The sequence below is a fragment of the Carcharodon carcharias genome, chromosome 2 (assembly GCF_017639515.1).
Source record: "Carcharodon carcharias isolate sCarCar2 chromosome 2, sCarCar2.pri, whole genome shotgun sequence".
Taxonomy (NCBI): Eukaryota; Metazoa; Chordata; class Chondrichthyes; order Lamniformes; family Lamnidae; genus Carcharodon; species Carcharodon carcharias.
Window position 1 is genome coordinate 27,678,487 of NC_054468.1, and position 12,468 is coordinate 27,690,954.

Here is a 12,468-nt window from a genome sequence, read left to right on the forward strand (position 1 = left end):
GGATTTGGTATAAAATATCGCCATGTTTTGTTTTGTTAGGTTGGATCAAAAAAGGACCAAAGTGAAGAAGAAAACCAGCAACCCACAGTTTGATGAAACTTTCTATTTTGAAGTAAGTGACTTATGAAGGAGGCTTACACGTTTCTTCCTTCATTGATGGAATTAACAGTTTTGTATGTATGCAACATCTGGATTGAGAGAAATGAAGCAGAATTTCATTTATTAATCTCAAATGTGGTTCATTGAAACATTCCAGGTCACAAGAAACAGCAGTTACACCAGGAAATCCCATTTTCAAGTTGAGGAGGAAAATATTGAAAAATTGGAAATCAGGTAAATGAAGAAATGAATATGAAGAAATAGAAGCTGCCAGAAAGGTGCTAAAAATGTCATTCTATGAAATGAATTGGAATTGTGAATGATCAGGTCCATTTCTGATTATAAGGTGCAGAATTTGTTGTCAAAATAATGGTGATGCTGTGTCTCACTGTTATTTATGTGTAGATGATACAGCAATGTTAGATGAGGAGCAGATGCGAATGCGGTTAAATGCGAATATTTATACATTGCTGCCCAAGTTGAGCTGCACCCATTAGCTTTGCAAAAATTACATTTCGCTATTAATGATAAAAATTAATGACTGTCAATCAACCTCTCTGGCACTGAATATAACTTGCAAGTATGGTGTCTCATTTCTTCAGATTGTGAATCGTTTTAGGAGATTTTTTAAATTTTAAGTAAATAAAGTTTTTCATTTTGTTTCTCTTTATAAATCTCTCTCAAGCTTTCTATCTTCTATTTCCCTTTCTGTGCCTGATTTGAAACTGAATTCATCGTCTTTCATTGAATGCCTTCTCACTATTTATTTTCCAATCCTTAAATCCCATTGGTTAAGGAGATATCCTACTTGTTGTGTTCACTAGGTCCCAGATGCCCTATTTCCCTCACTGCACCGTTATTAATTATCAATTTCAGCAATTTAGCGGGCAAAAGCTTTTTGAACTGAAGGGTGCAGGGGCAAGTCTATCTAATGGCAGATGTTATTTGCCCTACTGCAGCTAAATCTGGCCCAATCTTTTGCACCAGAGATTGATGAGAACCTGTTCAATATTGATTGCTACAAGATGATGGATTCTCATTTAATCAATTGGCCATATTTAAACTTATAGCTATAATTATAATAATGCTTGAACAAAAATTCAACTTACGGATTCCATCCATTTACAATGAATAGCCAACTAATCCTTCGGCAACACTTGGGTTTGTTATTGTGGTCTAATTTTAAGTAGAAATCCAGGAAATCAAAAACTGTAAATAAGTTTTGAAACTAGTTTGTTAGGGAAAGTTATCAATATTCCTCTTCTTTTTAACTGTCCTTTTCTGCTGTCGTATGGGGTCCGATGTCAGTGAGGTAAGATGGTTGATTGCTGAGCAGTAAATATCTGCATGTTGTGTTTACTGTGGTGTATTTTTTTCTATAATTTGGGTGCGGTGTTTTTAACTGCATGTAAAATGGTTGACTTTTTAAATTTTATTACAATTATTTGTGAGTAGAATTTGATCCTTGGAATTTATATTACATAACATTCACACAGTTTTAAGTAGGGCTCACCAAATAGATGACATTGTATTTGAGATATGAGATTGCAAACCTTGGTTCATTTTCTCCAATCCTTCCCTATGGTGTGGCATATTTAAATATATAATATTTGAATTCATAAAGCGTCTTATGACAGTGTCTCAAAGTGGTTCTTACAATTAATTATTTCTAAAATTGACTATTTTGTGGAATATTTTATGCTAGCAACATGTGAAAAACAGCAACAAGATGATTGTCTAGTTAGTGTGTAATTTTGGCGATAACTGGTTGAAGCAAGTTGTCTAGGGCAACATAAGTAGTGCCCCAAACTTTAGCACATTTAACCAGGAATTAATTCAGATTGCTTCTGAAGCATATGACACCATAGCATACAATGACTTTTTCCCTCAACCTCTCTGATATCAAACATACCCACCATTACTTCTCAGTTTCTATTTCGCAGTTGTCAAATGTCCACTCTCCTAGTCAACTCTTTCTTCATGCAGAACCATATGGAAAATTAAATGGCCATGGAAGATTTAACCTCTGGTACTTTTACTGCATTGTCTAAATAGGAGTGACAGGTTCCTTTCCCTGAATAGCATTAGTGACAATCCAGCAGCTTTTATGATCACTTTCTGATGCTAGATTTATCAGATTTATTGAATTCAATTTGCCCTGTTGAGGTTTGAACACTCAACCCGAGTTGTTGCTCCAGTTCAATAACTACCATTTTAGTGTGACCCGATCTGTATGCTGTTAAGTTATATTTGAGACTAATTTGCATGTGGCATTTGGATGTTGATAGTAAGTGGGTTAGAGGGGATTGATGTTTTTGCACCCTTTCAGCATGTTAGTACCTTGTGATATACTGTCAACTTTTCTGAGTATATATAGAAATTAGAATTCTAGATGATGGGGATGAATAATAAAGTCTTAATTTGTTTGTGGGTCTCATCCTTTATTTCAGAGTGTAACAATAAAGCTTAACCAGAACTACAGGATTATATGACATCCTTTTATTCATCTTTTACCATTTTTTAAATTATTTGTGTGTTGTGCCATATGATGGTGCCAATCCAGACTCGTATATGATTAGACTTTTCAATGAAAGAGATTTGTTTTTGAGTTGGAATTGAGATCTGTTCAGTGCTTTAGGTGGCTTCTGGGATTTATCAAGGAACATCAGTTTCCTATAACAGAAAATGCTTGAAATATTCAGCAGCTCAGTCTGCATCTGTTGAGAGAAAAGGCAGTTTCAAGTTCTGAAGAGATTCTGCCCAAAACATTAACCTGTCCATTTTTTCCCCTTCTGACCTGCTTTGAATTTTCAGTATTTTATAACCTGGTTGCTAGGTTTTACTTGTGACTCAATTTGATTTGTCCTTTTTTCATCTTGTACCCTTTACTTCCTCCCTTACCCATGTTGCAGAAGAGGTTGAAAATTCCTAATACAGAAAATCATGGGTGTAAACACACTGCCTCACACCTATAGCAGCCCACAAGTTTCCAATTTGTGCTTCTAGAGAACGGGAAGCAGTCTAATTTTTTGTTTGAGAGAGTGTTTTAATTAGTACATCCAGGAGATGGGATTTCAGGAAATAGTGCATTTTAAAGAGTTTGCCAATATTTAATTGCCCTCCATTTTTCAAACTGCACAGTATTTATTTGAGTTTTTTTTTGTGTTTCTGCTCTGCTGCATTTGTTACAAAAATTCACAGCAGCTGCTGGTGATGACTTTTGCTATTTGATAAAAGAAGCAGCTTTAGGTTTTCTAGTTTCTCTAAGGTTGCTAATTCTAGAGCATGTTGATATTTTAACCTCCTTACAAAATGGAGTCAGCAATTAGTCCACTACTGTATTCACAAGCATGCAGCTTTGAAAGGCAAAGGACTGAGGGTGGCTGTTGCATTTTTGCCTCAGACCACAGGAGGTGTTGAATCTTTTGATTATACTGATATAGAAAAGCTTTTTTGTTAGAATAATTACTACCTGGGGTCTTTCAAATTAAATGATAAAGGAAACTAATTTCACTAATAAATCTGTCTTCCATTATCTGTTATGACGTGGCAGATGATGCGTGCCAAGTGGACCAAATCCACAAGGGAAACTTGGTCGCACTGTCACAACGGTTTTGCAATTTGTATTTATTATGAAAAGATGTGTGCACTGAATTTTGAAGTAATGAGTCCACCAAGATCTCTGGAGATTTTTAAAAAAAATTAAATTAAAATATTTATTAACAAAATAAAAGATTTCAAGCATATATATATGAGACTACAATTACTTACTACTATAACAAATCCTAAAATTCCTAATTGACTTGACTCCCAGTTATACATTCCCTTTAAGGCAACAGTTCAAAATAGATACAGTACCCACTTGACAGTGGAATTCAAATGGGTGTCTCCAACTTCAATTACTTGTACACAGGTCTACTACATAAAGTGGCTGGGAGCTTCTTGAAGACTGTTTCACACACTTCTGTTGGACCTCATAACCTCCCCCACATAACCTTTCATTCTCCTTTATATATGTTTCCCTCTTTTTAATATGTAAATTCTATTGTTCCATATGTCTTTGAAACTGTATCGCCCTCATAATATAAAAATTTCATGTTGCCAACATGCCAATAACCTTTGGGGAAAAATAAACACTCCGCCTTGCGTATCTGGTGAGTTGTAAACCAACTAAGATCTCTTTGAGATTCAACAATCCTTTCATTTATCTAAAAATGCAAATTTTCTTCACGTTTTATATGCTAAGCCAGCATCCATCTTTATTAACTAGCAAGTCAAGCATATTTCTACACCTAGCTTCTTTTGATGATTTTTAAGCTTGCAGTCTATTTGATTCCAAATGTAATTAAATCTCATAGACGGAACTATCTATACTTACACCCATAACCTACTGTACAATAACCAGAAAAAATAATGAATATTATTATACTTTCATCGCATATCTATTTGACATATTGTGTTGGCTTAGCATTTCAGCACTTTTTTAAAAAAAATGAGCTGCAGTTAATTAGTTTAACTTCCAATCTCAATGCTTCTCCACCTCTTCTCCAGAATACAGCAGGCCTTTTGTATTGTTGGGGTTGAGTTGGTGAAATTGGTTCTCCCTCCATCAGCTGCACTCCATAAAAGATTTTGGGAATTGAAACTGTGTGGATTTATGAATTTATTTTCCAAAAGTATACTTTATTCATAAAAGTTTGTAAGATTACGTTCCATAACAGTTCAAATTGGACATTACCAAAAGTACAATGCAATTAAAGTTCTTTCCATACAGCACGTGGTACTCTGAGGTGCCTTACATGATGTTCACAATACACATACCACCATAGGATTTTTACACAGTTTCCAGCCCCTTGGTATACTGTAGCAGGTGGACCTTAGATGGTGCCTATTTCCCACTGAAGCTTTGCAGCACTTGCCCCAAGCTTTAGTGCATCCCTCAGCACATAATCCTGGACCATTGAATATGCTGAGTCTGCAGAACCAGGTTTTGGACAACTCTTTGCACTTCTGTTAGATTAAGGAAACTGGCTTCTGTAGATTTCTCACTGCTGGAGCCTGTGTTTGCACTCTGCTTCTCCACACTGCACATCTGAGTCCACCCCTATAAGATTCATCTTTTGAATTGCAGCCTTAAAGCGAAGATTAATTTCCGGAAACAGCATCCTAGGAAAAATGTAAAGGTTCCTATTGTCCTATCCTGAAGTATACTTTATAAGGCCTTTCCAATACCCCACCCAGGTGGTGTATGTGATTTCCCCCCGCCTCGAGTCTGCTCTGCCATTCAGTAACATCATGGCTGAACTGATTGAGGCCTCAACTCCACATTCTTCCTACCCCCGATAACTTTGACTCCCTTGTTATCCTAGAATCTGTCTGCATTAAAAATATTCATTGACCTTGCCTCCACTGTTCTCTGGGTAAGAGTATTCCATAGATTCATGACCCTCTGAGGAGAAAAAATTCTTATCTCCGTCTTGAATGGGAGACCCCTTATTTTCAAACTGTGTCCCCTAGTTCTAGCCTCTCCCTCAAGGAGAAACATCCTTTCTGCATCCACCCTGCCATGTCCCCTCAGGATCTTTGGCTCAATTTACCCCTCAATCTTCTCAACACCAGTGAATACAGACCAAGCCTGTCCAACCTTTCCTCTTAAGATAAACCCCCCCATTTCACATATCAGTCGAGTGACCCTTCTCCGAACTGCTAATGAGTTTATATCCTTTCTTAAATAGGGAGACCATGTACAATTGTAGCAAAACATGCCTACTTTTATATTCCATTCCCCTTGCAATAAATGACAAAATTCCATTTGCCTTCCAAACTACTCACTGTACCTTCATACTAACTTTTCCTGATTCAAGTATCAGGACACCCTGATCCCTCTGCTGAATCTCTCTCCATTTAAATAATATGTTGCTTTTCAATTCTTCCTGCCAAAGTGGACAAGTTCACATTTTCCCACATTATACTTCATTTGCCAAATTTTTGCCAACTCACTTAACCTATCCATGCCCCTTTGCAGCCTCTTTATATCATCCTCACAACTTGCTTTCCTACCTGTTTTTGTGTTATCAGCAAATTTAGCAACCATACATTTGGCCCCTTCTTCCAAGCCATTGATATAAACTGTAGCTGAGGCCCCAGCACTGATCGCTGTGGCACTCCGCCAGTTACATCTTGCCAACATGAAAAAGACCTATTTATCCCTACTCTTTGCTTCCTGTTAGCTAACCAATCCTTTATCCATGCTGATATGTTAATCCCTACACCATGAGCTCTTATTTTGCAAAGTAATATTTGATGTGCCACCTTGTCAAATGCCTTCTGGAAATCTAAGTATAACGCATCACAGATTTCCTTTTTATCCAAGTTGCTATTTACTCCCTCAAAGAGCTCCAATAAATTAATCAAATGTGATTTCCCTTTCACAAAACCTTGTTGACTCTGCTTAATTGCATTGAGATTTTCTAAATGTCCCTCCATAACCTTTTTAATGATATACTCCAGCAGTTTCCCTGTGACAGATGGAAAGCTAACTGGCCTGTCATCTTCCTTTCTTGAATAGAGGAGTCACATTCACTATTTTCCAATTTGTTGGGATCTTTCCAGAATCTAAGGATTTTTGGAAAATTAAAACCAATGCATCTTCCATCTCAGCAGCCACTCCTTTTAAGAGCCTACGGTGACCTCCATCAGGACCTGGGGACTTGCAGCTTTTAGTTTTAATAATTTTTCCTGGTGATTGTAATTGTTTTAAGTCCCTCCCTCCCTTTCACCTCCTGATTCACAATTATTTCTAGGATGTTATTTGTATCCTCTACAGTGAAGACAGATGCAAAATCTGTTCAATCACTATTTCTCAACTCTACCCAAACTGATGCTGCATCTTGATCTCCAGAACTTTATTGTACCAATGTCATCCTTAACTAAGTGAGCTACCATGCCACCTTTTCCTGGTTTTCTGTCCTTCCTAAATGTCACGTATGCTTGAATATTCGGATCCCAGTCTTTGTCATCTGCAGCCATGTTTCTGTAATGGCTACGAGATCATACGTAATTATTTCTATTTGTGCTGTCAATTCATCTGTTTTGTTACGAATTCTACGTAAAGAGCCTTCAGTTCTGTCTTTCTGTTTTTATTTTCTGTAACCTCTAGCCTTATTTCTGGTACACTGTTAGGTTTGTACACTCTGGCCCTTCCTGCCATGCACTGACCATCATTTCCCTTATTCCTACCTTGCTGTTGTTTTTCCTTGTTTTTCTCTACTTAATATATCACATCTTCCCAAACTTGATCACTTGCCCCCACTATTTAGTTTAAAGCCCTGTCTACTGCCCGAGTTATGCAACTTACCAGAACATTCGTCTTAGCACAAGAGTGCGAGAAGGAGCAAGAGAGGAGCTGGGCGATAAGAGCACAAGAAGGAGTAAGAGGAGAGCCGAGAGATAAGAGTGTGAGAAGGAATGAGACCAAGAGAGGAGCCAGGAGATAAAAGCGCGAGGAGGAGTAAGAGAGGAGCTGGGGCATAAAAGAGCGCGAGAAGGAGCGAGGTTGGAAGATAAAAGAACATGAGAAGGAGCAACAGAGGAGCTGAGAGGTAGAAAAGCGCGGGAAAGAGTGAGACCGAGAGGGGAACCAGGAGATAAGAGCACGAGATGGAGCGAGAGAGGAGCCAAATGATAAGAGGTAGCTGTTGGTGCTGGTTATGGGTCTCAATGGACCGACCAGAATTGGAGAAAATCAAGTGCAACATCATAGGGAACTAGGGATGTGATTGGTGAGTAATTTACTTGCTTTGCCCATTTATCTTTTAAATACTGGTACAATTTATTGGTAACTAAGGGTTTCTCCATAATAAGGTTTTTGTAACAGCAATAGTAAAGCTTATTGGGAGCAATAGGATTTATTAAACAAAATAAATAAAAAATACAAACTTTTTAAAAAGTAAAGTAATTAAAACAAATACCTAAAACACAATTACAAGCCTACCGACTCCCACAGCTACCTCGATTACAGCTCCTCACACCCCGCTTCCTGTAAGGACTCCATCCCATTCTCTCAGTTCCTTCGCCTTCCGCAGATGCTGTCAGACCTGCTGAGTTTTTCCAGGTATTTTTGTTTTTGTTCTAGATTTCCAGCATCTGCAGTATTTTGCTTTTACCTAAAACACAACTCTGTAATTAAATAATGTATAACTTTTAGTTGTAGTGGTGCTAGCTTTTAATAAGCACAGTAAATTGTACATCCAGGAATTATTCTAATTAATTAAGAAAGTAATTAAATGAACGAAATAACATAAAAAAACAATGGCAGGACAGGCGATCCAGGGCAAACACATCTGCAGAAAATGTAAGCAGCTAGAGTAATTCCGGATCAGGATTATTGATCTGGAAGTTGAACTGCAGATACTGCGCAACATAAGGGAGGGGTAGAAATACATGGGCACTTCATTCTGTCTCTTGAGAGTTAGGAGATGTGACCGTGAGTGAGGCAGGTAAAGGGACCAAGCAGACAGTTGTGAAGAGGCGTCAGGTTTTAACTGTCAAACAAGGTGCTTGCTACTTGTGTGGGCGAATGTGAGGTCTGCAGGGTGGATGAGCAAACTGGCCATGGTACCATGGTACAAGAAGCCATTCAAGTGGTTGCAGAAGGGGCGGGGTGCAAAAAGGAATGTAGAAGACAGTATAGTGAGGGGGATTGACACTGTTCTCTGTAGCAAAGAGTGAGAGTCCAGATGGCTGTGTTGCCTGCCCAGTGCCATGGTTCAGGACATTTGCTCAGGACTGGAGAGGAACTTAAAGTGGGAGGGGTAGGATCCAGTTGTCGTGGTACATGTAGGTACCAACAACGTAGGCAGGGCAAGGAAAGAGGTTTTGCGTAGTCAGTATGAAGAGCTAGGCACAGAATTAAGAAGCAGAACCTCGAAGGCAATAATATCTGGATTATCACCTGAACCGTGTGCAAATTGGTATAGGGCAAATAAGATTATGGAAATGAATGCATGCACAAAGACTGGTGTGGGAGAAGCGAGTTCCGGTTCGTGAGGCACTGGCATCAGTACCGGGGAAAGTGGGGGCTGTACCATTGGGACAGTCTACACCTGAACTGTGCTGGGACCAAAATGCACAGAATTTGTAAATGCCTACTATAAAGAAAAATTCCCACCATCCATGGTTAACTAAATAAGTTAAGGAAAGCATCAAACTTATAGAAAAAGCACATAGTTGCACAAAGATGAGTGGCAGGTTAAATGATTGGTCAGAAAATGACTAAAAGGTTAATCAGGAGAAAGAAATTAGAGTGTGAGAGGAAGTTAGCTAGAAATGTTAAAACAGCAAGAGTTTCTACAGATATTTAACAAGAAAAAGAGCAAGTATAGTGAGTGTTGGTCCTCTAGAGGATGACAATGGGGAGTTAATAGTAGATAATAAGGAAATGGCGGATGAAATGAACAAATATTTTGCTTCTGTCTTCACTGCAAAAGATACAAATAACATTCCAAGCTGTAAATCAGGAAGTGGAAGGGAGAGAGGAACATGGTGAAATCACAATCACTAGGGAAGCAGTGTTGAGCAAACTGATGGAGCTGCCCGCTGACATGTCTCCGGGTCATGTCGGACTTTATCCTAGGCTCTTAAAAGAGGGGCTAATGAGGTCATAGATGTGTTGGTGTTAATTTTCCAAAATTCGCTAGATTTTGGAAAGATTCCATCGGACAGGAAAGTAGCAAATATAACCCCTCTATTCAAGAAGAGAGGAAGGCAGAAAATAACAAACTATAGGCCCGTTAGCTTGACACCTGTCGTGAGGAAGATTTAAGAATTGATGATTAAGGTGGTTATAACTGGGCACTTAGAAAAACTCAAGGTAATCGAGAAGGGTCAACTTGGTTTTGTGAAAGGGAAATCATGTTTAACCAATTTACTGGACTTCTTTGAAGGAGTAACTTGCACCGTGGATAAAAGCCTGCAGATGTGTGTACTTGGATTTCCAGAAGGCATTTGATAAGGTCCCACATCAAAGGTTATTGCGAAAAATAAAAGCTCATGGTTCAGGGGGTAACATATTGGCATGAACAGAAGATTGGCTGACTGACAGAAAACAAAGAGTCTGCATAAATGGGTCTTTGTCTGATTGGCAGAATGTGATGTGTGGAGCCCCGCACAGGTCTGTGCCTGGGCCTCAACTTATATATTTATATCAATGATTTAGATGAGGGGAGCAAAGGCATGGTAGCTAAATTTGCAGCTGAAACAAAGATAGGTAGGAAAGTAGGTTTTGAAGAGACATAAGGAGTTTGCAGACGGATATAGATGGGTGAGTGAGTGGGCAAAAATCTGGCAGATGGAGTATAATGTGGGAAAATGTGAAGTTGTTCACTTTGGCAGGAAGAAAGAAAAAGCAGAATATTACTTAAATGGAGAACGACTGCAGAATTCCGAGGTGTAGAGGGATCTAGGTGCTCTTGTTACAAAAGTTAGTATGCAGGTACAGCAAGTAATTACGAAGGCTAATGGAATGCTATCCTTTATAACGAGAGGGATTGAACATAAGTAAGGATGTTATGCTTCAGTTATACAAGGTATTGGTGAGGCCATATCTCAAATATTGTGTGCAATTTGGTCTCATTTAGGAAAGGATGTAAATGCATTGGAGGCTGTTCATAGGAGGTTTACTAGATTGATACCTGGGATGAGTGGGTTGTTTTATGAGGAAAGATTGGACAGACTGGGTTTTTTTGTACTGGAATTTAAAGAGTGAGGGTGACTTAATTGAAGTATACAAGATCCTGCATGGTCTCGACAAGGTGGATGTGGAAAGGACGTTTCCTCTTGTAGGTGAGTCCTGAACTGGGAGGCACAGATTTAAAATTAGGGGCCGCCCTTTTTGGACAGATGAGAATTTTTTGTGGGTTGTGTGACCTTGGAACACTCCGCCTCCGAAGGTGGTGGAAGTGGGGCTGTTGAATATTTGTAAGGCAGAGGTAGATAGATTCTTGTTAGCCAAAGGAATCAAAGGTTATCGGGGGTAGATGGGATCAGGCATGATCTTATTGAATGGTGGAACAGGCTAGAGGTGCAAATTGGCCTATTTCTTTTATCTCGTATGTTCAGGTGAAGACCATCCCAGTGGCACAGCTCCCATTTTGCCCAGTACTGGTGTCACTACCCCATGAATCGAAACCCATTTCTCCCACACTAATCTTGGAGCCATGCATTTAACACTCTAACCTGATTTACCCTGCATCAATTAGCTTGTGGCTCAGGTGGTCCAAAGGTCCATCTTTGAAGTTCTTATTTTTAATTTAGCCCTAAGCTGCTCATACTCCCTCAGCAGAACCTCTTTCCGAGTTCGACCTTGTCGTTGGTGCCTACGTGGACCATGACCACTGGATCCTCCCTCTCCCACTGTAAAGCATACTACACAGCCCTGCTGCTTTTTTAGCTGGGATAAAGAAACACAACACAGTCATTTGGTAGTACAGAACTTGAGTATTGCTGAAAAGAGAGACATGTCTAAGCTTTTCGTCTTGCAATCAGCAGGACACTTGCAGGAATACCAATATAAGGGGGAAAACAACAATTGTACTCTGTGAAGAGAGTGCTGATTGGTAGGCAAGTGTTGCTGCCTTGGAGAATGCACCACTGATGGTGACTGACAGTTAACTGCCAAGCATTGTTTGAAATTTAAACCAGGCAGCTTGACCCTGATTGGTCAAGGTATTGCCCTGAGGAATGAGACAGCGAATGACTGTCACTTATTTTGTTTAGCTGAAACAGGCACAATGTATGTACTTGTTCTTTCTGCCTTCAGAACAGGGCCCTGTATATTAATATATGTAGCTTTGAGTACACGCAAATGTGCCACATTGCGAGTCCGACTGACAATCTTAAGTTGGTTGTCAGCATAGATCTTAGCACACTGAGGATTGTTTAGCAAACGTTGTCCAATCACAGAATCACATTTAATGTTGGACACTGTGTTTTGAGTTTTGCGAGCATGAGCTGGTTGGGTACGATCTGTACCCTGCCTGTTGTGAACAGCAGCTAGGACATGCTGTTTGATAGGATCTGCCAGTCTTTGGGATGTTTGGCCTACATAATGACCATTACACAAGCACAGAAATTCATATACCACATTACTCATTTGTGTGATAGGCAGAAAGTCTTTTTGGCTTGATGGCCGCATCCTGTTAGTGGCGAATATCACTTGTGTTGCTACTGCATAGTAGCAGCATGAAACAGCTAGCTTCACCTGTTCAAATTTTTTGAGATACCTTGCCCTTCCAGGTTTCCCCCTTTATATTGGTATTCCTGTGAGTGTCCTGATGGGTGCAAGATGAAAAGCTTGGGCGTGTCTCTCTT

The 12,468-nt window shown here is 39.3% G+C and overlaps 1 protein-coding gene across 2 annotated transcripts in view; it reads left to right on the plus strand.

Annotated features, from left to right (window-relative positions):
- The window catches only part of rasa2 (RAS p21 protein activator 2), a 143,958-nt gene that overhangs the window by 87,298 nt on the left and 44,192 nt on the right, over nt 1–12,468 (plus strand). For both annotated transcript variants that reach the window (XM_041173804.1, XM_041173813.1), the window contains 2 exons: nt 40–112; nt 257–333. In XM_041173804.1, the coding sequence (XP_041029738.1) occupies nt 40–112; nt 257–333 (150 nt within the window). The remainder of the gene's footprint in view (nt 1–39; nt 113–256; nt 334–12,468) is intronic.